Source organism: Osmerus mordax, chromosome 9 (genome assembly GCF_038355195.1).
Source record: "Osmerus mordax isolate fOsmMor3 chromosome 9, fOsmMor3.pri, whole genome shotgun sequence".
Classification (NCBI taxonomy): Eukaryota; Metazoa; Chordata; class Actinopteri; order Osmeriformes; family Osmeridae; genus Osmerus; species Osmerus mordax.
The window spans coordinates 15427148-15454108 of record NC_090058.1 but is presented as its reverse complement, the minus strand read 5'-3'; the positions used below and the strand labels follow the sequence as shown (position 1 = coordinate 15454108).

Below are 26961 nucleotides of genomic sequence, written 5' to 3'. Positions count from 1 at the left end.
TGGTTGTGTATGAAAAGGACTCAGCGGCACTCTGTCACAATATTAAATCAGCCCCATTTCAGACAAAAAGGTTGTGAGTGGCTCAGCACTTTCCAGGACGAGGTGGAAACCTGTGAATGAGAGGCTAGGCCACACCCATCTGCCAGGGCAAATAAAGTACGGGTTCACAATTTTGTCTATTTCCCAAGATAGAGTATAATGATACTTCAGCAATTTGAATAGAATCTCAGGTTTACAGAAGCATCACATCTTTAGACATCAGAACTACACACACTAAGCAATCATGAAACACACAAAAAGCAAGTATAGGAACAAATTTATTTCAATTTAAAACAGATACCTTGTCATTATGTTTCTCTCTTAGAAGGCGGCAATGATCATAATTCATGTTCATGTTTGAATGAGGATCAGGCAACAGTGGTTGAAACAAATACATGAAACAAAAAAAACTGAAATATGGCAGAGTAATGAAAATCAATAATAAAAATTTAAAAAAGATTCAACTCTTAAGAACTCTGCTTCAATAAGCACATATGAAACCTCACTTGCAAGACAAATTAAACACATGCAATTATAATTTCCCAAAAAATAAAATAAAAAGTTACAATTTTCTCTTAAATCTTAAATACAGAATAAAGTATTTTGTGTACTTCTAATCTATCTTTTGTTTTGTCTCTGGTGTGTTTGAAAAAGGAGGCCGCCTGGGAGTGCAGCCCTGTAACTGATAATGACCACTGCGTTGGCACTTAAAGAGATCCTGGCTCTAGAGAGTGAGGTTGGCACACTCCGTATAATACATCATTTACATTTGGTTTACATAAAAAGAAAACTGCATTTTATACGCCACTACACATTTACCATCAGGTTTCATTAGATAAAAAAATCAAGTGGTCCTAAAAACAATAGTGTTTCTGTAATGTTTTTTTATCATACAAAGAAAGGAAGAAAGCAGGGGAATGGAACCAAAGTTAATAAGCTTGAACTTCTCAATTTGCACCGTGTCCATGTTGATCTCTAAACAGAAAGGAGATTCCACTGGTTAATTCGCTCACAGGAATGGCAAGTCCAACCCCAACTGTCAAATGGCTACAGAGTAAACTAGGTTCTAATACTGAGCCAGCTTGCATCTGTTCTGTCCCCCATTTACCTAATACCACTAATTACACAAACAAATAAAAGAAAATTTTAGTTACAGCATTATAGCAGAAACTTGTCCAGTCCTTTCACAAACTAGCAGTCATAGGTCATGTACAACAAAAATAAAATGGGAGTATTTGAACTCATTAATCCACACTGTCTACAGTCTCACAATACAGCTCTTCTCAGGTGAGATGAAAGGAAACACAACTGCAAATACAGGGGAACTGAACAGAGAACCTCTTCTCCTTGGCACCCATACAGCCAGATAGAGCAGATCCGTTAACAGTCTAGCTGTCCACACTGTGCTGCAATTCTGTACTTGCACACAGGAGATTAACCTGAACCTAACTTGCAGAGATGTAAACGTACCATATCACTTGTACAAGCCGCTAACCTGTGGTCCAGGGAAGGACAAACACTACTTACTGTGAGGGAACTGAAGCTGTGCTAATTACTGTCCACAGAGCATTTCAGCTAATCAATTATCTATCGATAAGATCTGAAAAAAACACTAAGCAAAAAAGGGCAACTCTCACTATTTGCTTCACTTCATAAAACTTGGCCAAAAGCAAACACCTGGTAATGAACTACACTTTGTTTTTAAATGTGACAAGTGTTTGAGACTTCCTATAGATAAGAACACATAATTCACATCTGATACAATATATTGGACAGAGACAGGTTAACCACTGTGCCAAACTGAATTTACACTATCGAGCCAATGAACAAATGTAAAACGATCCTACATCATATTAGTCCCTTACTGCCCACCACTCCAAGATTTAAAACTGCTGTGAGAACAAAGATTATCTGGGAACAAGCGTGAGTGAATTGACTTTGTTCACTGTGACCCTGTGCTATTACCTGCTTGATGCACTGTGATAGCCCTTAATGAGAATGGAGGATAAGTTGCCCGTAGAAAAAGGTAAAGCTTCAAAGACCAAAAGTATATCAGCACATCACTGGCACTAGTAAAGCAAGCCTCAAAAACTGGAAATTAAACAATGCAAACCAACGACAGAACCATGTGATAAATTACAAATAGCAAGCATAGGTCTTCAATCATTTAAGAAAAACAAACAAAGAAAACACCTACGTTCATATTGTACATTGTTCTATTTTCGTATTACAGCGCAGCATAAAAAAAAATAAAAAAAGGAAATACTAGTTTTAATTATGAAACAAAAACGTGAGGGCTGCTAAAGAAACCATACCGTCCGGACATGGAGATGCAATGGCTAGTTCAACTGGAAATGTCTTAGAGAAAATAGAAAGCAGAGAAAGCCCATACTATACCAGACGGTTGTTTTTACAGCAGAGTAGACTCAAGTATGCCCCTGGTTTCCCATGGGAGAGAGGAGCACTTCGACATGACTTAACAAAAGCAGTCAAATCATCCACACCTTCAAACCTGGTCCATAAATTAGATAAATAAAAAAAAATCTTTAATTACTTTTTTAAACATTTTTTTATTATCTCTTTTGTCACCATATAGTGTAGAATCTAGCCTGCTCTAGACTCAGTACTAAAGGGCTGTAGTGTCATGGTGGAGTCTAGAGTGACAGGACAGGCTGTGGACGTGCCTATTCTTCAGACTCTCTTATTCCCACAGCACCACTCAGCCCTGAATGTTTCTCTAATAATAAAGTGAACAAAATCCAGAATCACAGTATCAATACTATCTTAAATTCATACGAAAACAAAACAAAAAAACAGTACATTGTCAAACGAAGTGGATCATTTTTGTTTCCTTTTTTTTGCCAAATATTGTGTACCACAGAGTTTATACAGGAGTGATTCTGTGTATATGTATTTACAAACAAATATACACAAACAAGAACTTTTGCAGACTTCAGAGTGCACGTGTCCATCAATCTGGGAAATAAAGGTCAATAATCTCCACTTCATCACTCATAAGCAATCTTATATAAAACAAAAAGTGACTATACAATAAAAAAGTAAACAGAAATCCTTCCTGTGTTTGATATAATGAACGTCACCATGTCACACTCAGTACGTGTATCCAATGGGATTGCAGTGACAGCGATTAGATGCCATCTAAGGTGACATTCTTGCGTTTAATGATCGCACACACCGAATGACAACATGCTGCCCCTAGTGATGGCAAAATCAGAGCACAACTTGTGTCGAGTGGTAGGGTCATCATTGAAGTCTGAACGTGTGGAACCAGATACTGAGATTGTTAAATGGAAGGTTACAGAGTCTCTGTCATTCCATACAGAAATCCTCTTGAGGAGGGAAGCAATGTGATCAACATAAAACAAACACAGAAATCTGCAAAGGATACCTATGTCAAGTAAGTTTTCTGTTTCCATGTTTTTATTTTTGTATATTTCAGTTTTTTGACATTTAAGGTTCGGTGTTTTATTATCCTGTGTTATTAACCTCTGAGTCACCATTATCCCATAAATAGAAGTTACTATTTTTAAAAATGTTTTAAAAATCTCAGCAAGAGAGATTTTAGATTAGCTTTTTCTCTCCGTCTCGTGCTTTAGTGTTTTGACGTATGCATTTAATATGTGTTGCGATTGCCACGCTCACACTGGAGGGTACATTCATGGATGCAAGGTGGAGACTCTTTTCTCCGCCCCCTACCTTCCTGTGTGTAACATCATATCCTGTTCTGGGTCATGCTGTTCCTCCTTGAGCTCACGGCAGTGTTCCACGCTGCATTTTTGTTGATGGTTTCCTATTCGCTGCTTCCCACTTCCGCTGTCAAGAGCTCAGAAAGAAGGCAGGAAGTGAACTCACAAGCAGGTGTCAACTCAAGAGATTCAAGGGTTAAACCCCTGACGCCACAAATCCACAGCACCTCACTGGTCTTTGCTGTCCCACCCCCTCACACACACACACCCCAATGTCCCCTACATAGTTAATGTACAGCCCATGAGGGTGTATGTGTGCCAGATTAGTGTGGGGGGTGGGGGCAGGGGGGTTTGGGGAAATACTGATCCAAGCTTCCAGTGAGGAAGGTGAGTGCCAGCTGTGGCCAGGCAGGTGGGGGATTGACAGGGGAGACAGTGGTGTCTTTAAAACCATTGTAGTGAAAATCAAGAAGAGGATGGGGTCCAATAGGTGTCTGTGTGTGTGTGTTTTCATGTGTGATTGGTATGTATTGATGCATGTGGAGCCAAGCACAGACTCAGTGAGGTGTGTGTGTTCTATGACGGGGAGGTGTGCTGGTGTGAGCTCACACCAGGTTGTACTCTTTGAGATTGAGCTGCAGGATGGTGTCTTTGACAGCAGCAAACACAAAGCGGATGTTCTCAGTGTCTGTGGCGCACGTAAAGTGGGAGTAGATGATCTTGTCACTGTCGGGATTCAAGTCCACAAACATCTTCAGGATGAACTCCCGCGCTGCCTGAGCATCTCGCTGTGGACCTATGACACACACACATACACTTACAGTGTGGACATAACAGAACACAGATTTCTACCTAATAATGACCATCATACTGCATTGTGACCTCACATACAGTACTGTGCAGAAGTCTTAGGCACCAAAGATATTTTACATGAAGATTGTCTTATACATAAAATGTGTCTTATGTATTTGTGCAGCAGTATAAAAGTGCAATTTTGCATAAAAAATAAAATGGTTTCAACTTTTAATTTCCTTATTTCTTAAAGCATTTTTGCTAAAAACAAAAAAAGGTTACCTGTGCCCCAAAAGGTACACTACTATAGCTATGCACATGTTGAAATCCACACACTTTTCAGTCACAAGTCCCTCAGCCTTAACCTCCCACCCTCCACACACAAACGTGCATACAAACACCAGCTTACCATCAAACTCTGGAAAATAGTCAACCAGGTGTGAGTAGGTGATCTTCTCCTCAAGTAGGTCTTTCTTGTTCAAGAACAGGATGACTGAAGAGTTCTGGAACCAGGGGTAGGTGATGATAGTCCTGAACAGAGCCTTACTCTCCTCCATACGGTTCTGATAAGAGGGAGCCAGAGAGACTAAGAGTGAGAGAGAAAAACAGACAGAGCCAGACGGGAAAGACGGTGCATCATCCAGATATGCATTCGATTTTTTTGTGTGTACGTTACCTCGTTGTCAGACTCCACCAAGACCTGGTCGTACTCGCTCAGTGCCACCAGGAACATGATTGAGGTGACGTTCTCAAAGCAATGGATCCACTTCCTCCTTTCTGACCTCTGACCCCCCACATCCACCATTCTTGAGGGGGAGGAGCCAGAATACGCAGGACCACAAACGACACATTTTAATATTTGTGTGGTTGTGGGCATGCATCTGTGCATTTGTTCAGCACAACAGCTACGAGAAAACGACTGCTTTTATATGATGACGTTTTGTCTCCCCTTCATTTAGGTTATGATTCCATTAGTGAAGGTGTCGTAAGAATTTCATTGAAAGTTTCAGAACGTTTGCTCAACTGTGCGCTTTAACTTGTTGTTACTTATGAGTAAAAACACATTGGCCGGGTTTCCCAGATCCGTTAAGAAACTCTTAACGCTAAGAGCTTCTTAGGAGCGTTCTAAGAATCTGGGAAACCCGGCCATTGTCATTCTCATTCAAGACAGATATAGAACCTGAAAGAGCATGACTACACACTTATATGACCCGAGTCTGGCAAACTTAAAAAGTAATGGTAAGAAAGGTAATTTTTGCTGTTGCCATGGGCATGGTTGGTGCCAGCACAGCTGTCAGTTTGCCAAACACTGCTTGGTGTTTAAAAAACAAATCACACTTCTGACATTACACATTTACAGGATACAAACATGAACAAGATTTATAACCACAGTGAGTGAGTTGTGCCCAACACCATCTTCAGTGATGCATTGGAGGTAGATGTTGCCCTTTATCACAGTGTTTAAAACCTCCACACGAGCGAGGCCATCTCTGGACTTCCATCACACTGGTTAGGGGCAACCTCTATACCCCCCCAACCCATGTAAATCTGTGAGACAGAAGGGGCAGAGGTGTATGTGTGTGTTTGTTTGAAGCATCAGACAGGATCAGCCATGCAGCTATGAAACCTTAGTGAAGGACGAGAACAGATGGAGAGGAGGTAAAAAGAATAAAAAGCAAAGGGGACAGAAATAAAAGAGTTAAAAGGAGAGCAAGAAAGGTGGAGGACTGAGTACGGAAGACTAACGAAGGGGCAGTAGAGTAGAAGAGGAAGGGAGGGTGGGTGGGTGGAGAAGGACGTTGACTGCCGGGTTCTTTGGTTGGTGGACGTTTGGGATTGGGAATGTGACGAGAATGTACAGAGGCAGGTTTCTGTGACCTAGAGGGTGTGGAACACGCCTACACACTGAAAGCTCTTATAGCGCCACTGTCAGCATGATTGGACCACTACTAATAACCATTCTGTTTTATCTTCTCCTTGCCGACTACCTGATCGTCCTGTCAAGGTCAGCCAGTTCTTGTAGGAAGAGTTCATGTCTCAGTTTTATAGCATTCATCAGGGGAGTCAGGTGGCTGAGCGGTTAGGGAATCAGGCTAGTAATCTGAAGGTTGCCAGTTCGATTCCTGGCCGTGAAAAAATGACGTTGTGTCCTTGGGCAAGGCACTTCACCCTGCTTGCCTCGGGGTAATGTCCCTGTACTTACTGTAAGTCGCTCTGGATAAGAGCGTCTGCTAAATGACTAAATGTAAATGTAAAATGTCATCAACTCCTCAGAGACATGAAATTATGGACAATCAAGCTACTCAACACCGTGATTCAAAGAATGGGTGTTTCTGAGTATGTATAGTATATACATACACTAGGCCGAGTTAGGAAAGACATGGTCTCATGTAACAGATGGGATTTTAATTTGGAGTTCATCAGTGCCCTCTGGTGGTGGCCCAGTCCACTGGGGTCCACAGAGACCCGGGGCCAATCAAAGCTCTGCAGGACCTGCCGCCCAAAATAACCCTCCTCCAGCGCGGAGAGGACGACCTCGTTTCTTCTGCCAGGCAGAGAGGAGAGGATAGGAAGAGAGGCTAGGGGGAGGAAGAGAAGAGTGGAGCGAGGTGACCCATTTACTGAGACACAAAATGTAGGACTTTGGGCTCATGAGAATGTTAATGTGGGGATGGAGGAGAGTGCAGGAGTGTGTGAGTAAGAACAGAGAAGGTGTGTGTTGTGAATTGCATGGAGACACGGGGCGAATATGGGGCATAGCGCTAAACGCCAGCTTTCAGCAGTTAATGAACTTTACATCCAAGATGGGGGAGGCACAACGTTAATGAGCGGATGGGTTCAGGAGACAGGCAGAACACATGGGATGATTGACTGGTTCCCGTCTCCATCTGGAAGCTAAAGCGAGCATCCTCTACCTGAAAATGATGCTTTGCAAGTCGAAGGGGTACTCTATGATCCCAGTGGTGGGGATGCGGACCCTGAGCACGTCCTGCTGGGTGGGCAGATAGTTGGGCTCTGCGATACGGTCCAGATCAGTTAGATAGCTATGAATAGACAAGTGGAGAGAGAGAGGGAGAGAGAGAGAAACAAGGACAACAGTCATATAAAGCGGGACAAGACAGTTACCAAAACCCCCTGCCATTCCAGAGTGGATTGGTCTGGTGGATGAGGCTTGGGAGACCGTACTATGTCGAAGAGATACAAGGGTGTTAGTCAAATCATTCACCGCCACTCCCAGCTTACCTCTGTGAGACCAGAGATTTGTCATCATAGAGAAGCCAACCCTACTTCTCATTTCTTCACAGGTCTCAGCTATTCCATTAAAATAAAGACCTTCCAAGCAATGTAACAGTTCTATGGTCTTGTTCAGATAATATTGTTCTCCAGCCCAGTCTCAAAGAGGTTGCTAAGTTGGGACCTGTGTGTGTCACACAAGGACGTGGCAAGGACATCAGTGGGAGCAGCAGAAGCTAGCTGGAGGAATACTGGTTAGACAGATGATGTCATAGAGGAAACCAGGAAGTGTGCTACACATTGGAACTGTTTCAGTTCCAAACAGTTTCAATAGATCCATCTCTTAGAAGAGTTTCATGGAGCTCACAGCGCAGAGGCCATACACAGGCCACCTGTAGAATGAGGGTCTATGACATCACCTTTTAACCTTTCCTGAACAGGGTCCCGGATAGGACAGGGCCAGCTTCCCTTGAGAAATCCATAACTCATCTAGGTCCTGGGCACAAGCAAACGTTATCCCCTAACCACAGGTCAGGGGTCAGGATTATCCTCCCTCGACTCTAATCTCAGCCAGAGGAGTGGACAATTGCCTAGCCCAGGAGCAGTGCGAAGGGGACAGCCTCTGCCTGGTGCCTGATGCAGGGTTCCTGTTACTGGGCATCTACCTGAAGATGCAGTTCTCCAGGTCAAAGGGGTACTCTATAATACCGGTGGTTGGAACCCGGACCCGTAGCACATCCTGCTGGGTGGGCACATAGCCCTCGGCCGTCACACGGTCAATATCACTAAGGTAACTGGAGACACACACACTTATTTGGGTAGCGGATGACTCAAACTCAGACATGTTCAAAGCTGTGATGCAGAGTCCATACACACACACACGTATACACTCACTCCCACGCCAGACCTATGGGCAGGAATTATACAGTATTAGGTTGTAATACACTCAACCTACAGCCAGGGAGCAGAGTGAGGTGATGCAGTGGCTCAGCTTTAATCTAGTGTTTGAGTCAAGTAGCTCATCTTCACATCGAACACCAACCACCTTCCACCTTCGAATACAGTTTAGAAATCATTCCACACACATGCAACTCAGTTGACCACATCCATAACGAATTAAATGTGCAGAGGTTTTCCCGCTTGCATTTGAGGGATGTCTGAGATAATGCTCCAAATCTCTGGAGTAGACTCAACTGAATGACGAGCACAGCACGACGTAACCCAAACACAGAAACATACATACATACACACACACACGTATAAATAATTCAATGTACACACATGAAAGCACCTTTGCAAATAACACCACCAAAGATCGTACACACGTAACACACGCACACGCATAAGCAAACGTGCAAGCACACACACCATTTTGGCATCACCTGTCTCCCCAAACTCACACACATGCACATAAACACAGACAAGCTGTACATATGCACACACACAAACACCCACTCACAAGCACATACTATTTGGTGGAGTCAGAGAGCTGGTACTCTCTGCGGCGGTCATAGGCCTCCTGTATTCCTGGATCAGCCCACAGGGTCTTGATGGCACTGATGTACGGCTGGTCAAACCCAGATACCTTCTCAATGTCCACCTCCTTCACCAGCATAGCGTTAGACTGCAGGGACAGAGGGATGAAGGGGGGGAGAAGAAGTAAAAGAGGGAGAAGGGACATTTTTAAAAGAGGGATGAGGGATGTTAAATTGTGCTTGGTTCAGTGTGCCACAGTAACTCACCCGGTTCTGCTCGTATTTGTAAGGGATCTTGAGGTTCTCACAGGCACGGATCATGGACTGCATGGAAGTAAAGATGTTCTGGTAGACCAGCCTGGTGAAGCCCCTCTTATCCTCGTCTGTGTAGCCCGCCCCGTGGATGATCCTCATCTGCTTAATAAACGTGCTCTTTCCACTCTCTCCTGTGCCTAAAAACACCAGCACAGCAGACCGTCAGAGGGGACCAAACAGAGCAGGGGGGAACATATAACAGCACACACACATTGAATGCAGCACAGCTGAAGGGAGAACACAACAGACTCAGGGGGAGAACCTAGAACAGCGCACTGAAAGCAGAGAATGGTAGCAGAACGGTAAAACGGAACAGAGGAACCAGTAAGCCCATAGCATTCCAGAAATAAACTGTCTTGGTGAAGAAGACAGACAAGGGGGATGAAAGTGAGGGAGTTCAGTCTAACAGTTTGAAGAGGAATTCAGAGAGGACATCTCCATTAGAAGAAGTGTGGCATTCTTCAAGTCCTACAAAAATGTCTCACAACGCACACTTTCCAAACATGGACCAGCCAACGAGCTTCTCATCTTCACCACTGGCTACTCCGGCCTTGACCATTCAGCACCAAGCACCCTCCCCCTTGCTCCTCCTGACATAGGACATATGCATCTATTTGACCCCAAAACAGCGTGGACATCAACAGGGTCTTTCCAGGATTATAAAACCCAATGGGCACAAACCTAAATGGATTATGCTAAACTAAATCCTGTTTAATGTCAAAGGTTATTTGTCTCTTCTAAGACAGGGCAGGGCAAGGATGGAGGATCTAGGAATTAGAGGATGGTTGGAGAGTGACAAAAACGGCATTGAACTTAAAAACAGCCCCTTCAATGAGCAACAAGGTTCTCTATATAGTCTCTGATTCAGTTGTCACCTAGAACGGCAAGTCCTATTTTCTTTAGCACTGTGAAGGGTTTATCTTAATCGGTCTACAGTAGGTTAAGTTTACGAATGTGGCATGTTTTTTTTAGAAGGAGCAGGTCCATTACACAGTAATAACACAGGCACACAGTCAGGCCGACATATACACACAGGTAAGCCATTTGAACATAGACTTCCTTGCTCAATTCTACATTGCTAAACAAGTGTGTGACAATTATGTTACAGGCCCTGCATTTTATTAATTGTCAAGTATTTCTCTTACCATCCTGCTAGTTTTGCTTTGTTATAGGGTTTGAGCTAGTAACCCATATTTCATTCCCTCACTCTCCCCCTAACCAGAACCCAAGCTTAACCCTCAGGGCACTGGTCCACTGCCAGCTAAATCCTCAATTTCTCATCAAATCAAATGGACAGGGATCCACAGTATGTGCAAACTGAAAGAGAAGCAGAAGACAGAAGAACACACACACCGCCTACATTCAAGCATTCAAGGTTTTTGAAGAGCAGCCATATTTTGGTTGCCATGGTAACCTCTCCTCTATCCCTCTCCGTTTTGTTGCAATTTTTTCTCTCACTCACTCAACCCCTCTTTTCTAGAGGATAGTAAATATAACTATGATGCCCTCAGGCTCCCTCCTCCCTCCCTTGCCCCCACCCTACGTTTATGCACCTCTCTGCATCCCTCCGTTCCTCTCCCTGTTCTTTCACTCGCTACTGTGACTGGAAGGGCCTTCTCTCCTGCAAGTCTTCAAGGTTGGAGAACGAAAAGCAGGAAACTGCTTCCCTACTATCTACTGTCGGGCCAGGCAGCTGGTTCCTTTCCATCAATCAAGTCATGCAGAAACAGTGTATCTGATAACCATGGCCACTTCTAAGTATTTGCATCTTTTGTCAAAATGTGTTTCTATTGTTGTCCTCATCTCTATTTGGACATAGTCCCCAAACATGTTGCATTCACTGATTGTCAGCTGGAGAGGAGGAGAGGGGATCCACACAAGTACAGGTTATATATAATTTTGCTGGTGCCTGCAGTGTAGAAACAGAGCAGACAGCCTAAGTGAAGCAGCAGGAGGATCACTTACTAAATGTCTGATTTATTTCTCGTGACCCCGTCACAAGATCATTCTCCACTCTCTCTCCCTCAGCTGTGTCACTTTCCTCTTCTTCCAGACAACACACCATACACGCCTGTTTCAGTCCTCCCAGCACTCCTACCCACCCCAACCCCACCAATGTCCCTTAAAGAGGAAATATGCCTCCCTATTCTCTAACGGTTCCCTGTCCGGCTTTTTGGATATCCTAACTTGAATCAGGTCTATTCTGTTTTTGAGGATGATCTAGAAAAAGAAGGTCACGTTTTAATAGCTCATACTACTTAGGTTTGATAACATTTTCCTTTCCAGATAGCAGAGAAGGAGAGAGAGGCATAGAGGGAGCATAGATTACGCCCCCAATGCAACAGTGCAAAGTAAACTACACTGCAGTGTGCCCACACACACACACCTATGCAGAAGTCAACGAGTTGCCAGCAGGATACTCTGCAAAATGTAGGGGGAACCATGCAAGACGTACACAGACAGACATAACACTTCAACACCTGGGGCCTGTACTACGAATCAAGATCAACATGCTCTGGATCACTTTCAGTTACCCGGCTACGCAAACCGTAACAATCGCAATTACGATAAGTGGTATCACGACGGCGGTTATCAACTCTCTAACTCAACCCAGATCTTTCCAATCTAGAGACGTGCGCGTTCACATAAAGGGGCGGTGTTTGCACCGTATGTCCAATCGCAAACATGGACAAAACAAGAGCCGCACATTTCACGCAGGAGGAGCCGACAATAATATTCCAAACTTTGTCTACTCCTCCTGCGTGAAATATTGTAATACAAACGTATCAGGAATACAGACATATAATAATACAGACAAAAATCAACAAAGTCGCTGCTGCCAAGCTGGCAGAAAATAGCAGACGCTGTAAATGCGTAAGCTACATGACTTATTGATATCTTGTGCCCCAGGCACAAGATGTGACCATAATTACACGTACGTGGGAGCAAATAAAAAATAAATATAAAACCATAATTCAAAAACGGTAAGTAGCAGTTGGCAATACTTTCACATATTTTAAGGCCAACAAGTACAAGGCTGAATTGCCTGAGTCAGTCCCTTTTGTAGTATATTGGTATAGCTACAAAGGGCCAATAGAACAATGACATTGCTTGCAGCCAACAGGAAGAAAAATAAGGCAAAGAAAACTGGGGGGGCCCTCCTCCACAGGACTTCACTCCTGCTGAGGAGCTGGCCCTCTCCAGCTAGCAGGGTCGCCCCATGATGGAAGGAGTGGAAGGGGGCATTTCTTCAGACCCTGGTGGCAGCAGCTCGGAAACCCAAGCATATGTATGTTTCAAGTAATATATGTGACCATGTTCATTCAACAATTATTTATGGATATTAGGAGGAGTGAAATGTATTACTGTTCTCTGCAGTGACAGGAAATACAGTGGTGTTGCTGCCACCACCCACTGTTGTCCCACCGTGCCATACAGAGGTAACAGTGAAACTAATAGTCATACGCCAGTATGTATGCCATATGTGGTTGCTGAATATTGATTAAATATGCCATTTACTTTCTCAAGTGGAGGTCTTAGATGATCAGGAAACTGTCTGCCAGCTCAGAGAGCATTTTGGGGGTACACTTTTGAGTTTTATTTTCCACTTGCAACACAGATGGTGAGAATGTGTGAACGTGTGGCTGTGATTGAAGTGTCTGTAATGACTTGCTAGTGGTGGTGGTCTGAACATGAGACATAAGTCCTTACAGTGCTCATTTCAAATATGACTCAATTGATTAAATTGCTATGGTGTTAAGCTCAGCAGGAAGAGGAACGTCTTCCTCCCCCTGAGCCTAGGGCCTCCACTTCAAGGCCAAGACAAAAACACAAATTATAAGCAATGAACCTTGAAACACAGTAGTCAAATGGACACCTTCAACTTTCTCCAAGTGTGCCTTGCAAAGGGACAATGTTCTTTGTTTGTTTCAGGTTGGAGCAGACAATGTGAGGGCCCAGTATAAAAGAACCCTGGAGCTCGATATAGAGTATAAGAGGCTTGATATAGAGTACAAGAGGCTCGATATAGAGTATAAGAGGCTTTTAATTAAAAAACAAGGCCGGCTTTTCTGTGTTCCTAGGGGAGGGAGAACACAAGGATGTATTTGTTAAACTTTTTTCTACGTTTTGGTCTTTTTATACCTTTTTGTTGTGCATTTTGAGTCTTTTGTGGGGGGTTTTCACCATTTCTTTCTTTCAATGTCCTATTTATTCTTTTTGAAAAATTCTATAAAAGTGAATGAAACATCCAAATTCAATGAAAGTAGTGAAATTATCATTTATTTAACTTGTGAAGAGCATTGCATGGTACCATACACATTGTTCTTTTTGGTTTGAAATGTTTTGGTTGAAAGAAACACACATTTCTGATATGGAAATGATTAGAAAAGGCACAAAGCAACCTAAGGACAACAGAATGGGTTAAGGGGAGACACCCCAGGGATAACATATCAACATGAAACCTCCCCAGTTGATAACTAATATTAGGTCAAATATTGTTTTCATTACTAGTTTCCTGTAAATGTATGTTTAAATGAGCAAATGATGCATTAAGTTGTAAAATATGATATAATGTGCATACATTTACAGAACGGAAATCAGAACATTGCATGAAGACAGAATGAAAATCCTTGTTTCATTTTGTCAACATATTACAGTCCAAAGTTTTTACAAAGGGCACTTTGGATATCTCTTTTCCATCACTCCATTAATCAGAATATGGTGGCAACAGCCATTGAAGAAAATCCTTTGCAAATTGGGCGGCAGACCGTGTTCTTGCTCAGGTTCTCCGCATCACCCACACTATAAAAGTAGGTAGCGAAATAACGAAACGGTATAGGCCTATATAGTCTGTGGGACTGTGAGCGCACGGCTTCGATGTGTCGCATTGGCAACATACGGCTCAAGAAGCTGGCAAAGATACGTAATTCCCTCTGCTGAGAATCTATATCATTCATAAATATACTCATGAGGGAATGTGAAAGGGTTTTGTTGGTCTCTAAATGTTCTGGCTCTTCTGGGCGCAGCTCTCACTATCCGCGCACCAAGCTCCACAGGATCTTCTATGAACGGTGACGGCATTATCCTCAAGAATGAGTTAGTGGGCGGGGCTTTTATACCGGTTGATCTCTGATCTCCAATTTAACCTGCTCCCGACCAGGTTAGCCATTCAGCATGTGTTACCATGGCGATCTACCCCGGTAACAAGTGATCGTCCGTCGTAGTACAGGCTTAGTACTTATGGTCGTCTATCGCTTGTTGGGGGGGTCTATTAGTCTATCGCTTTGCTTGGTCACGGTTTGTAATGAAAGTAGTTTGATAACGTAGTTAAGGCGGTAGGCGTGTTGCTTAGGCGGCCGCCTTAGCTGCAAAGTGCTGAAGGGAAACCCTGGGGTATGCAACATTGGCTGGCCTGAAAATGGCCCAGGTGCTGTTCTGTCGCCGTAATGCAACCCTGTGAAATAGCCCTAGAATGAAAACGAGAGGTTTTCTCCCTTTTATGGTATGCTCATGAATATCTAGATGAACTGCACGCTGATTGGTTGGTTTACAACCAGCGAAGCTGTGGAGCAAAGATGCAGCATAGCCAAACATGCATCGTGAATTGTAGATTTACATGACAACACAGGTTATTTATTCGAATGAAACACAGTCAGGAAAATGAAATGACGTTAGCCCCATTGCCAATAAACTGAATCATCACACATTCTACCTATGCTAGATACAGGATACGTTAGCATTGCTAATAACTGTTTGCGACAAAATCATACTTACAGCTTGCGGTTGTGATGAGCATACGGTCGGACGTGTATGTAAATGTTGGGGCGTGACAAAGGTACAGACCAGAGCCAAATAAGGTGGAGTTTTTGGAAGCCGCCCGTTTACCAGCGGCAGTTTCAAATTGTGAGATTTGCATAGGAAAGAGGTGTCAATGGACTTTGAGGTTCACTGTATGTCCATTTTACCCACCGAACTGTTGTTATTCAACTATGACAAGGTAAACTTGGTTTTGCATTCAATGACCCCTTTAAAGATGGCTGACCAGACAGGATTTCACAATGCTTTCATTGGCTAAAGGATGTCAACTTGTAACAAGAGAAAAACTGCTGATGACTGTGACACCCCTGCTGGTTAGGCCTATGTCTGGCTGTCTGCACAGATTTTCTCTGTCTATGAACTTGGTTGTCCAGATTTATCAGCTATGGAAATCCTGAGAGATATCATGGTAAACTGCATGCAAATGCACATGGTCAGTTAGGATGAACGGTGTCTGTATGTGTGAGGTGTCGGTCTGGCTGTCGCTGGCAGGTAGTGCTGGTTAAGCAAGGAAAGGGAGCAGTCAGCCCCCAAGGCATACAATGCACACAAATAAACAATGCCAACCAAATGTCTACCAAGAGATCCTGTGGTCAACCTCAGGGCATAGATGTTACCTATATTTTGGTGGCTCAATTTGGCACACCTTCTACAAGCAGCAATTATTTCAGCTTTAAACAGTACTCTCTCCTGTATCTGGGCAAAATGGTTGCTTTGCACTGAACGCATCTCAGCTTTGCTGAGTGCTCAGTCCGTGTGGGTGTGAGAGGAGCAAATTACGCGAACACGCTATGGCGCGGGCACACGCACACACACCTTAGTTTGACCACCTTCATATGCCTCAACTACGTCTGTTTGGCAGTGAGTGTGCACTTAGTGCTCTGTGTGAGTGGGTGGGAGTGAGCAGCAAATCAAATAGTCCTTCATAAAAGCCCTAGAGCTTCTTCCTGTACTGGTGAGGCGTGCTGCAGTGACATGCTGCTATTAGCTGCTGTTCAGCTACTGTGACTGGCCCCCTTCTCTGGAGCCTTGACATGGGACATACAGATTGGCAGAAACAGAAAACAGGAGCTTGGGGGTAGAGAATGACTGGGACAAAAAGGGAGAATAGGACGAGAATCAACAAAAAGGAAAATCGAGGCCACAAAGCAAAGTCTTGACGAGAGGAGTGGAATAAGTCAGGAAAGCTAGACTTCAGCAGGAGGGATAGTGGAAAGAATGATGGAGCTTGTAGACTAGGATTTAGTTGAGAACCAGGCTGTGTATGCTACATCTGAAAGCAGAGCAGCAGTAGGCCTATGTGGGACAGTTACAACGTAGCTTCCTCATACACATCTCGAGAGACCTAAAAATGACCCCATTTAGCAGTGTGAGAGCATCTTATTCTCATGTGTAAAATGAAAGAAACACCATGCAAATTGGAGAAAGTGAGAAATAGGAGGGTGTGTACTCGGCATCTACAGCAAATGTTGTGTGTCCTGGCTGGCACTCCTCGGGCCAGTGGCAAGCACACGTAAAAACACACACACACACCTTAGGAAGGTGAGCACCTAGGAAAATATCTACATTCAAGATTTTAGCTAATGAGGCTACACTCCACTTACCTGGCATTAAGGGATTTAACACACACACAATCTCTCCTTCCCTCTCTCTGAAACAGACATGCACACAGCTGAACAGAGCAGAAATGGCCTTATATGATCAAAGAAAAGACAAAAAAAAGTTTGCCAGAGGGGGGAGGTCAGCACCTCAGTCTTACCCTGACACTTCCAGCTTCCCAATCAGCAACAAGCTAGCCATAAGGTGAGTTACCAGGTAACCAGACCACGACCACTTAGTCACACTGTTCATGTGACAGTATGATTGACAGCTAACCGAAACCTTGATTCTGTAACATGCAGCTAACAGACAAGACTGTGACAGAAGCACTAATAGGCAGAATGAAACTATTTTGACATATTACACAAAATGTTCCCCAGATAATCTTTTATTTTTTGTTACACAAATTTGTCATCTACCTAAAAAACCCTACATGGATAGCCAATCGTACAACAGAGAAACAAACGTGTGGTTGACGCATGTTTCCGGCCCACAAATCATGAGAGATGCAGATTGACACCTTTCATGTCTACTGCGTAGGCTACTGCAAAAACAGTTGGAGTAGCAACAGTGGCTATAATAGTAATAGATATGTGAGATAGAGCCCAACCGATATATCGGCATTTTCCAAACTACCGGTATCGGCATTTATAATGGCCGATAAATGAATATTAAATGTGTTGTTTTTTTTCCTCAAAGGACTAAGTTTCATATCTTAAGTTTATATTTTATACATTTTATTTATCAGACACTGCATTAACATATTATTTTAGTGAGGAAATAATAACAGGAGTCAGATGGCTGAGCAGTTAGGGAATCGGTCTATTAATCAGAAGGTTGCTGGTTCGATTCCGGCCATGTCAAATGACGTTGTGTCCTTTGGAAGGCACTTAACCCTACTTGCCTCGGGAAATGTCCCTGTACTTACTCGCTCTGGATAAGAATTTCTGCTAAAAGTGACTAAATGTAAACTACAAATAACTACTGTTAGGGAAATCAGTTTGTTTTGTTACACGTTTCTGGATTTTTTTAATATTTTTTTATATTGGCCGATATCGGAATATCGGATTTTTAAATCACCAAATATTTGTATCGGTATCGGCCTTAAAAATCCTTTATATGTCGGGCTTTAATGTGAGATAATAGTCAGTGTTTCCCAATACATGCATATTGTGGCGGCCCGCCACAATAAAATATTGACCACCACAAATGTGTGTGGGTATTATATATATATGGGTTAGGGCCCACATTTACGTCTGGCTCCGCCCCTGCCTACCACCACAAATATAAATCACATTCTGTGGGAAACAGCGCTAGTAGTGTGTCTGGCTGGTAAAAAGCATACTTTATATGTATACATCAGTAGAGGCTCCACTGGGGAGGACCAAAACATTTATTAAAATACTGTTTTATATTTTGGCACACTTTGGTCCCCTTAGTACCAACTGAGCATTGTTTAAACGCCTTTAAATACCTGAGTATTGTTGCTGACCATGTCCATCCCTTTATGACCACAGTGTACCCATCTTCTGATGGCTACTTCTAGCAGGATAATACACCATGTCACAAAGCTCAAATAATCGCAAACTTGAACATGACAATGAGTTCACAGTACTCCAATGGCCTCCACAGTCACCAGAGCTCAATCCAATAGTAGGGATGTAACGATATCAAAATCTCACGGTACGATACAATTTCGATATTGACCTCACGGTACGATATTTATTGCGATATTGTGGAAAAGCTCACGGTATTGTTAAATAGCTCACGATAGTGTTTGTGATGATAATAGCAAAAAAAATACTGACATTTATTCTGCTTTTGCCAGTCAACAGGCAATTTATTGTTGTATTTATGGATCATGACAACATTAAAAGCACTATGTGATCAGCGTTTTAAGTGCAAGTTGTAGTCAGGAACATCAATATTCAAAATCACATGCTATGTATTCTGGGATGTACCTCGTGATTTCTTGAGCCCTTGCGCTGTTGTGTGGCATAGTTGTTGAAAATGCCTCCTTCAGGGTTTTTTGACCGGAGATTACTTTCTTTGTGAGAGAATCTGCAAACTTTTCGGGATGATGGGTTGTCAGATGACTTCGCATGTTGCTTGTGTTTCCCGTGTTGTATCACAGTTTACTGTGGCAGTGCTTGCACATAGTCCATTGTCTGTCCACCACCTTCTCTCCTTTTGCGTTTTTTGACACGGCAAAACCAAAATGTTTCCAGACATCTGATTTAAAAGCTGCAGGGGCTGGCACAATCTCAACTTCGGGGTTGTTGTTTTCATCCTTACAAGTATCGCTGTCGGCCATGCTGGCTTGCTGTGAGCTTGTGTGGACAGCGTGCAGCGTGCAATCCTATTGGCTTAACAATGGTTGTTGTGACGACGCAGCGCAAAGGATCATGGTCTATGTAGTTAACAATGATTTGTTCCACGGGACTGTGTTTATTCTTCTTGCTTTTTGACGGACACCTGTCCTTTTAATATTGTAACCCAACCACGACGATATCGAGACACGTTTACCACCGCGATAGCGCGATATCGTCAATATCGTTACATCCCTATCCAATAGAGCACCTTGTTGAAAGTATGCCACAAAGAATTATGGCAGTTCTGAAGGAAAAGGGGGTCCAACCCGGTAAGAGCAAGGTGTACCAAATAAAGTGGCCAATGAGTGTAACTGCTGACATAACATCGACCACATTTGCCTACCTGGTGATTAACACCCAAGGTAGGCACTGAAGGGTTGGTTAAGTGTTATCTGTATCTTGTTTTTCCTTTTTTAAATCAGAGGGTGTTGTGTAAAATGTGTTGTTCATTCCCATCTAGAGCCCATAGTGATTAGATGAGTCTTGTTGACCTGGTCCCTTTTTAATATTCATCCTTTGTGTTGTAAAACGATCGATAGGCTATACAGCATGATGATGATATTTGTTACTTAGAGCTATGGAAGATAGGGATAAACTTCAGATGCATTAACTTACCCTAGTTATATAGTAAATTTGCATTAGGTTGCTAGTCGGATCATTGTTACAAAACGTGCTGTTGGCTGGTTTTCCTACTATTCTCCCCAATTTGAGTCACTAGCGAACACTGTTATACACACACAAATCAGCCATTACATTATTACCACTGACAAGTGAATATAGGGCTCAAAATTGCCACGTCGCATATGCTTCCGAAATTATATCTGTGCGACCTCAAAATATATTTGGGAGCATTTGTGCGAGTGCAAATAATCGTTATGGTGGGGCCCGTATTCATTTCTTTACAAAATGCTTGCTAATTATCCCACTGCAAAGTACGTGCCTGCTGTGAGCTAATAGTGACGGGTCCACCATTCTATCTAACGTTACATAGCCAATTAAACTTTATTTTACGTTAATTTTTATCGAGATTTCAGATTGGTTAATATTAGCTGTCAATCACTCCTTGTCATTGCGCTCCGTTGATCACGTGACAGGGAGCTAACTATTAAACACATTTGAAGAGCTGAAAAGACGAAGTGAAAATTCAGTGGGTACTCCATTTTTTTAATGAAATGCAAAAAATACATAGATGTCTGCTAATAAGGTGACACGGTAACACTGTTTTTGGGGGAGTGTTGGTGCACCGAAGACCCATTTTGACCCAGGAAAAAACCCTGCAGTCAGGGTGCCCATGCTGACCCCTGTCTACTGGTGAAAGTGTCAATAATGGGCACGTGAGAATCAGAACTGGACCACAGAGCAATGGTAGAAGGTGGCCTGGTCTGATTAGAAAACGTGAAGCGCGTGCATCGCTTAACTGGGGAACACATGGCACCAGGATGCCCTATGGGGAAAAAGGCAAGCCGGCGGAGGCACTTTGATGCTTTGGGCAATGTTCTGCTGGGAAGCCTTGGGTTCTGCCATTCATGTGGATGTTACTTTGTACCACCTACCGACCTAATAGAAATGGGCAATAGGATTATTACATCGGCAATCGACGTACGTACATACACGTGTGATGCACATGTGCCTTGCTGGTAGCACATTAATTAGGCTACCTTCTGTTTTTTTTTAGGATTTTAGCCGACATTTATTTTTTATATTCACGATATTTTCCAATTTTACATCGTCATCAAAATGATTGCGATATTATCGCTAATATTCGATATATCGCCCAGCCCTACTGTCCATACAGCCCAGCCAGAATCACACAGGGCCAAAACCTCTAGTTTCAGTACAAAGGCCTGGAGGATGTGGTGCAGCACAGTCAAACACCATGTGGTGGTGGTGCTGGAGAAGTTCACCTGGATGTCCAAAACTGTGTTTCAGTGGCCTTCACTTTACTGCCCACCAGCAGCTGAGGCCAAAGCTCCCAGGCTTTTGTGTTTTGACCAAGTAGAGGCACACTGATGATCTGTGGTGCTTCCTGCTGCTATGGCCTGATATGGCCCTCGGGCCCAGACCAGACCCTGGGCATCAGTGCATCACTAGGGGGAGGGGGGGCGCAGTGAGGGAGAAGGAGGAGATCTGGTACGGTGATGAGACCTTGTGGGTTAGTTTGTTTGACACCCAAGTGGACACAGAGCCACTGGGGTTAGAAGCAGCTAAACACCCCCCAAAACGACCTTACGCCCCCTTAAAAATATAATATTCACACAAAAACAATTCACTTCTTGCTCGACTTAAGTTAGCGAAACGTTGCCCTTGTTATATACACCTGGGCCCTGTACTACGAAGCAAGTTCAACATGTCCGGGATAAATTCTCTTCATCTTGCTTCACTAAGCCAAACAACGGCAATCGCACCAAGCAGTATCGCAAAGGTGGTTATAAACTCCTTAACTCAACCCAGGTTTCCTCAATTGAGCGATGAGCACATTCAAATAAATAGTGGGGTTTGCAAAATATGAACAATTACAAACATGGACAAGTCTACGAGCACCCTACTACACACAAGAAGAGCAAACTAAAATTGTAAACAAATACCAAGAGTTGAAGAGCATAATTCAAGCTAAAAGCAACACTGTTGCTGCTTCCAAAAAAGAATGGAATGTTGGTAGAAACTTGCAGGGTACTCTATGAATGCATTAATGGACTTCTCAATATCACTCATTAAGGCAGTAGTATATCTGACTCTAAATACTAGGGCTGCAACAACGAATCGATTAAAATCGATTCTTAAAAGCGTTGGCAACGAATTTCATTATCAATTTGTTGTGTTGCGCGATTATTACGCCACTCAATAAGTCAAGGAGATGTTTGAGTATTAAAAAAAAAAGTTTAGTTGAGCGCAGAGCGGAGGTAGAGGAAAGGCCATCGGAGAGATGTTGTTGAGTAACGTTGTTCTGAAACACATGGCGGAGGCAGAGAAATCAGTGCGATCCAAGTCATCCAAGGTGTGGGAGCATTTCACACTAAATACATTGAAAAAGTGTTAATTGACCGAGGTGAAGTTAGTTTCATTTTCGACATTTGTCTCACAATCGGAAGACGCTACTTAATCGCGTTAGGGACCGGGTGAAAACTACCCATACCATTTTGAAAAATGTAGACTTTTATAATATTTTTTGGAATATAAAACCTCAAACAGACACCAGAGTCTCTTAACAATGTCTGGTATACGTCCACAGCCTTTACTTTTTCAATTAAGTTTCAAATAAAATGATAGAAAATCACTCTGAAAATAGCTGAATCCTTGCAAATCTGATTTCTTTTCTAAATTGTGTCAGAAAATCTTAAATATACACCAGATTATTCTAATAAAGTCTGGCCTACTTCCACAACCTTTAAATTTTCAATAAAGTTTTAAACAAAACTCAAATAAATTGCTCATCTTGGAAAATAACATTAAATCCACGCTAATATTATTAACTTTTTCTAAATTGTGTGCCTGTTTGTGCACATTCTGAAGATTTTTTGCACTGTGAATTAGCACTGTCAGTTTTGTTTTTGAATAAAGGGTTGGAAATTAGTGCTTTTGTTTTTTGTATCCGATTAATCGAAAAAAGAATCGACAGATTAATCGATTAAAATAATCGTTAGTTGCAGCCCTACTGAATACAATAGTGTTTTCAATCCAACTAGATCCACGGGTTCTTCGACAAATGGTGATGCCATTTTCAAGACGATTTTGGTTGGTCAGTAGGCTGTGCTTTTATACGTGTTGATCTGTTATCTAGAACATAACCTGCTACGGAGCATGTTAAGTGTGCAGCATGAGTTACCATGGTGATCTATCCTGGTAAGAAGTGAACCACCGTCGTGACACTGAAAGTTAAACCTGAAGTTACCTCGCTAACCCTACATCCGGCTTCATAGTATAGGGCTCTGATCGCCTGTCGATGAGTACACTAGATCCACTGGCAGCTACAACATTTTCGTTAATTTGACTATTCGCTCCACACAAGGCTCAGTGAGGTGCTGGGAATAACATTTACTTCCTTGCATACTGTGCTATGCTAGCTAATTTCGTTTTGACTGGCAACATACTGACGTTGCTCGTCCACAAATGCCCTAATAAATGCATAGAATAGGGTTAGGTTCTCTTGCTAGGCTACCTGTTTGCGCTGCCAGGTATCTCACACTGCCTTGTGGGGCCTGTCACCTGACTTCCATTGAAAATAAATGGGGGGCAAAATGTGTCAACCGCCCCCCTGGAATTTTTTTTGATGGGAAACACTTCAACCTATGGAACAGTACACCACTAATTGCCTCAGGCTGAGCTATAACAACAAAGTGCCATGGAGATGTAATCTCCACTCTGGGCTCTGATAGACTGCAGTCACTGGCAGCATGGACAATATGGGAGACACAGGGGCTACCTGAAGTTCCTACACCCCTGTGTGAGAGGAAGGCTGAGGGGATCATCGGCGTCAGTGACATCTGCGGCTGTGTTTAACAAAGCCTATTAAAACCTGGACTAATCCTGCCTTAAATGTTCTTATCCAGGCTTCCAGTGACAGCCTTAACTCACCTAGGATAGGCCATTTAAAGCATGGCTGATCACGGCTCATGCAAACACACACAAACCATTCACATCGACACACACATTTGAAGACATACACATTTATGTACACACACAGAACGGATTCAACATATTGAGATGAGATTATTCCCTTTCATCATCCTGAAAATGGCCAATTCTTTTCAATTTTCCAAAAGAAAAGCAGTTTAAAGTCTGACTTGACTGAACTAAGTTATCAGAGCAGCACCCAGACAACGAAGTTGTCAGAGCAGTAACCAGCTTGAAAAATTCTCAGTATAAGGTAACATTGAGGACTAGGAATAGCAGACTAAAAAGAATACAATATTGAATCTTGGATCTGGTGTGGCCTACTTCTCCTTGCAGAGCCAGTCAGCAGGGAAATGAACAGAAGGAAGCCACATGTCAGGTAACCTGGGTTGTGTTTGGTGGGCTAGAAACAGGAGCAAACGTTTTGAAACAAAGGAGGTAACCTAGATAGACTTAATTGTCCTCAAAGAGGATAATTTTCTTTTTAAAACCCACTTTACTGACACATTAAACACAAGTACTGTGGATTACATTTTGACTAGAGTGGATCAAGTAGCCTGCAGAAAACACATTACAACTAATTGACAAAACCCCATTTGTATGTTTGATCAAGCAGATGGAGTTACCAATTGCAAGAACAGGAGTGCAGATCAGAAAATAGGTAGGCCTAAATGCATGAAAGACTAAGAAGAGCATTCTATCCCAACTACATCTTTCAACAAATGCTTTCAAAATGTGCAGTGTTGCCCATCCTTTTCACCTGCCAATAACAACCTGTTCTAGAGTGTTTTACTCTAGAGTCAATAATAGAGTTAAACACTGAGTATCCCACATACACACTTCCTGCTATGACATAATGAGGTCTCCCTTGTATGTCACCGCACGGGTATGTGGGTATGATGGTTAGGCACTCTTAACCAGCACTAAATATAAAATAAATAAGTCTTAAAGGCAGTGGATCTGTCAAGAACCAATGGAGAAAAAGTTATATTGCAAACAATAGCTACCATTTTAGTCAAGGGGCCCATACATTCTCATTGTACATCTGGTCCATCATGGATGCCTCAAAGACTTAAAATCTGCAACGCCACAAACATATTCTCAACTTGCTAATGATCTTGCCTGGATAATAAAGAACAGAGCACAATCGTACAATTGCATATGTGCCTTGGTGCCTTAAACAACTATGTTGCAAGTACTTTGTAGCTGGCTACGTTTTAATACCACCATGTATGACATCTAGCCTAACGTGTTAATAAACTAAGTGAAGACTCCCTAATATCAGTGTTGCAAGCTAAACAGCTGCCTACCTAGAATATATAGTGCTTGTAGCTATATATCTTGCTTGCGTGAAGATTTCGTCAGATGTCTTCGATCACAACACACGTAAAAAAAAATGTAGAAAAAGCTTGCTTAACTGTGTCGTTAGATAACGAAGCTAGCTTGCATGTTAGCTGATTGAATGCTACCTAGCTAGCAGTAGCTAAACCAGGTCGAGAAGGCCAGGCTAACATTTTAGCAAGCTAGCATTAGCAAACGTACATCTAAATTGAGAACATCGATCAAAGACTGGAAAATACAGATGACAGTATGACTTGCCTAGAAGTAGTAATTTCAGCTCTCTCCTTGAATCCCGTTTGTCTCGACGGAGTTGCTTGTCGATTTCGGCATTGATTCGTTTCGACTCCTTCGCCTCTTCGCTCAGGCAGCAAGCCATCATGGACTCCAGAGTCATCCTCCTGGTTTAGGCAGCCCGGTTTTAGACCGGACCTGATGATTACACCGATCTACCTGTACAAAATTCCGAATCCCAATCTCTGCTCCGATATCGGGCGAGGTTGTGGTAAAAGGGTCTAGATAGGAATGGGGGAGGGGAATGTGGGGCCTCGCTGTTAAGTTGTCCCCTTGTTGAGAACCGTCCGACTTCGCCAGTATATTCTAAATAAATCACGGGGGAATCAGGGAAGAGGGGGTAGTGTCAAAACGGAGGGCCTCTCCCTAGATGTTCGGTCCACTCTAGTCTTATCTTAGATTATTAAGGAAGATGGCTACTGCTTGAGGGCAATTTGTAAAAAAAAAAAAAAAAAATGCTTGTTAATTTCTGTCGTTTGATTTTCTGTCTCTGCCTCCCTGGTCCAATGCAGTCTTCCGAGTCCGTCCCTCAGAAAACTACTGGTACTGGCTGCACAGTCGCGACATCCAACGGCAACAAACTAGACCCCAAGACACGATCATTTAGCTAGCAAAATGTACATAAGTGACATCCATATGATTGGACTGAATAAATGGCACCGTTCTCACCACAGAGTGTATCCTCTTTTCCTGGCACACTTCGCCAGCTATACAGTAGCTTAACGATTTGCTCTTCCTTATAGCTAGCCAGCCAAAGTCGTCAGTTTGCGCCTTTGAAAATGTGTCAAACCCACCGCCGTGTGATGCTGTCAGGAATCAAACCTAGTCAGTCTGTAGAAGCAGCACTACATTTGTCCGGCTACCGTAACGAAGCTAGCTAACGACACAATTTTTGGATTACATTCCGTTTATTTGTGATTTGATTATTAACGAGCTAAATACGTTTTACTACCAACTACCGCTAAATGAATGGTACAATTTCGTGCAAACGGAGTTATTTAGCACTGAATCATTTTGTCTTGCAAGCGGCTTCCATTTACGAGTAGATCACTTCGTGCCCAAGCCTTGGCACTGTCTAATTTAATGACAAGGTACTTAGTAAAACAAGTGAGTGACAGAGGAGGGGTAGCAAAGGACAAGTTTGGGACAAGCCAATTGAATGAACGGAGCGGGTTTTTAAGGTGGGCTTTGAGATTAGGTCGACAGCAGCTATAAACGTTGTGTTCGGAGATTGTTGGTCATTAAAAAGAGGGTCGAAGTTCAGTCATTTTCCAAATGGTTTTCCAATGGTATTATAACCGTGTGTACCCTGTACGTTTTGTTGGCTGCAATTAACTGATTATAGGGAGTGAGGTGGCTGAGCGGTTA

At 42.8% G+C, this 26961-nt stretch overlaps 1 protein-coding gene across 3 annotated transcripts; it reads right to left on the bottom strand.

The window, feature by feature from the left end:
* Window positions 1-304: 304 nt before the first annotated feature.
* On the bottom strand, window positions 305-26394 carry LOC136949546 (guanine nucleotide-binding protein subunit alpha-11-like). Of its 3 annotated transcripts, XR_010877435.1 has the most exons (8): window positions 25561-26394; window positions 9515-9699; window positions 9242-9396; window positions 7454-7582; window positions 5215-5344; window positions 4948-5101; window positions 3757-4542; window positions 305-2551 (listed from the first exon to the last, which is right to left on the bottom strand). XR_010877435.1 is itself a non-coding variant. In XM_067243873.1 (7 exons), exons 1-7 carry the CDS (start codon window positions 25694-25696, stop codon window positions 4352-4354), a joined length of 1080 nt encoding a protein of 359 aa, XP_067099974.1. In that variant the 5' UTR covers window positions 25697-26394; the 3' UTR covers window positions 305-4351. The 3 variants fall into 3 exon arrangements, 2 of the variants coding, with proteins under 2 accessions (XP_067099974.1, XP_067099973.1); XM_067243873.1 differs by lacking the exon at window positions 7454-7582 and adding an exon at window positions 8438-8566 and having other exon boundaries at window positions 305-4542; XM_067243872.1 differs by having other exon boundaries at window positions 305-4542.
* Window positions 26395-26961: the final 567 nt, after the last annotated feature.

Excerpts from the sequence above, each read along its gene's own strand:
- LOC136949546 (XM_067243873.1), bottom strand. The coding sequence starts at position 25,696 with ATGACTCTGGAGTCCATGATGGCTTGCTGCCTGAGCGAAGAGGCGAAG. Across the intron at positions 9,397-9,514 it reads ACAAATACGAGCAGAACCGG|TCTAACGCTATGCTGGTGAA; the intron begins GTGAGTTACTGT and ends CTGTCCCTGCAG. Across the intron at positions 5,345-8,437 it reads CTGGAGAACTGCATCTTCAG|AATGGTGGATGTGGGGGGTC; the intron begins GTAGATGCCCAG and ends CTCCCCCTCAAG.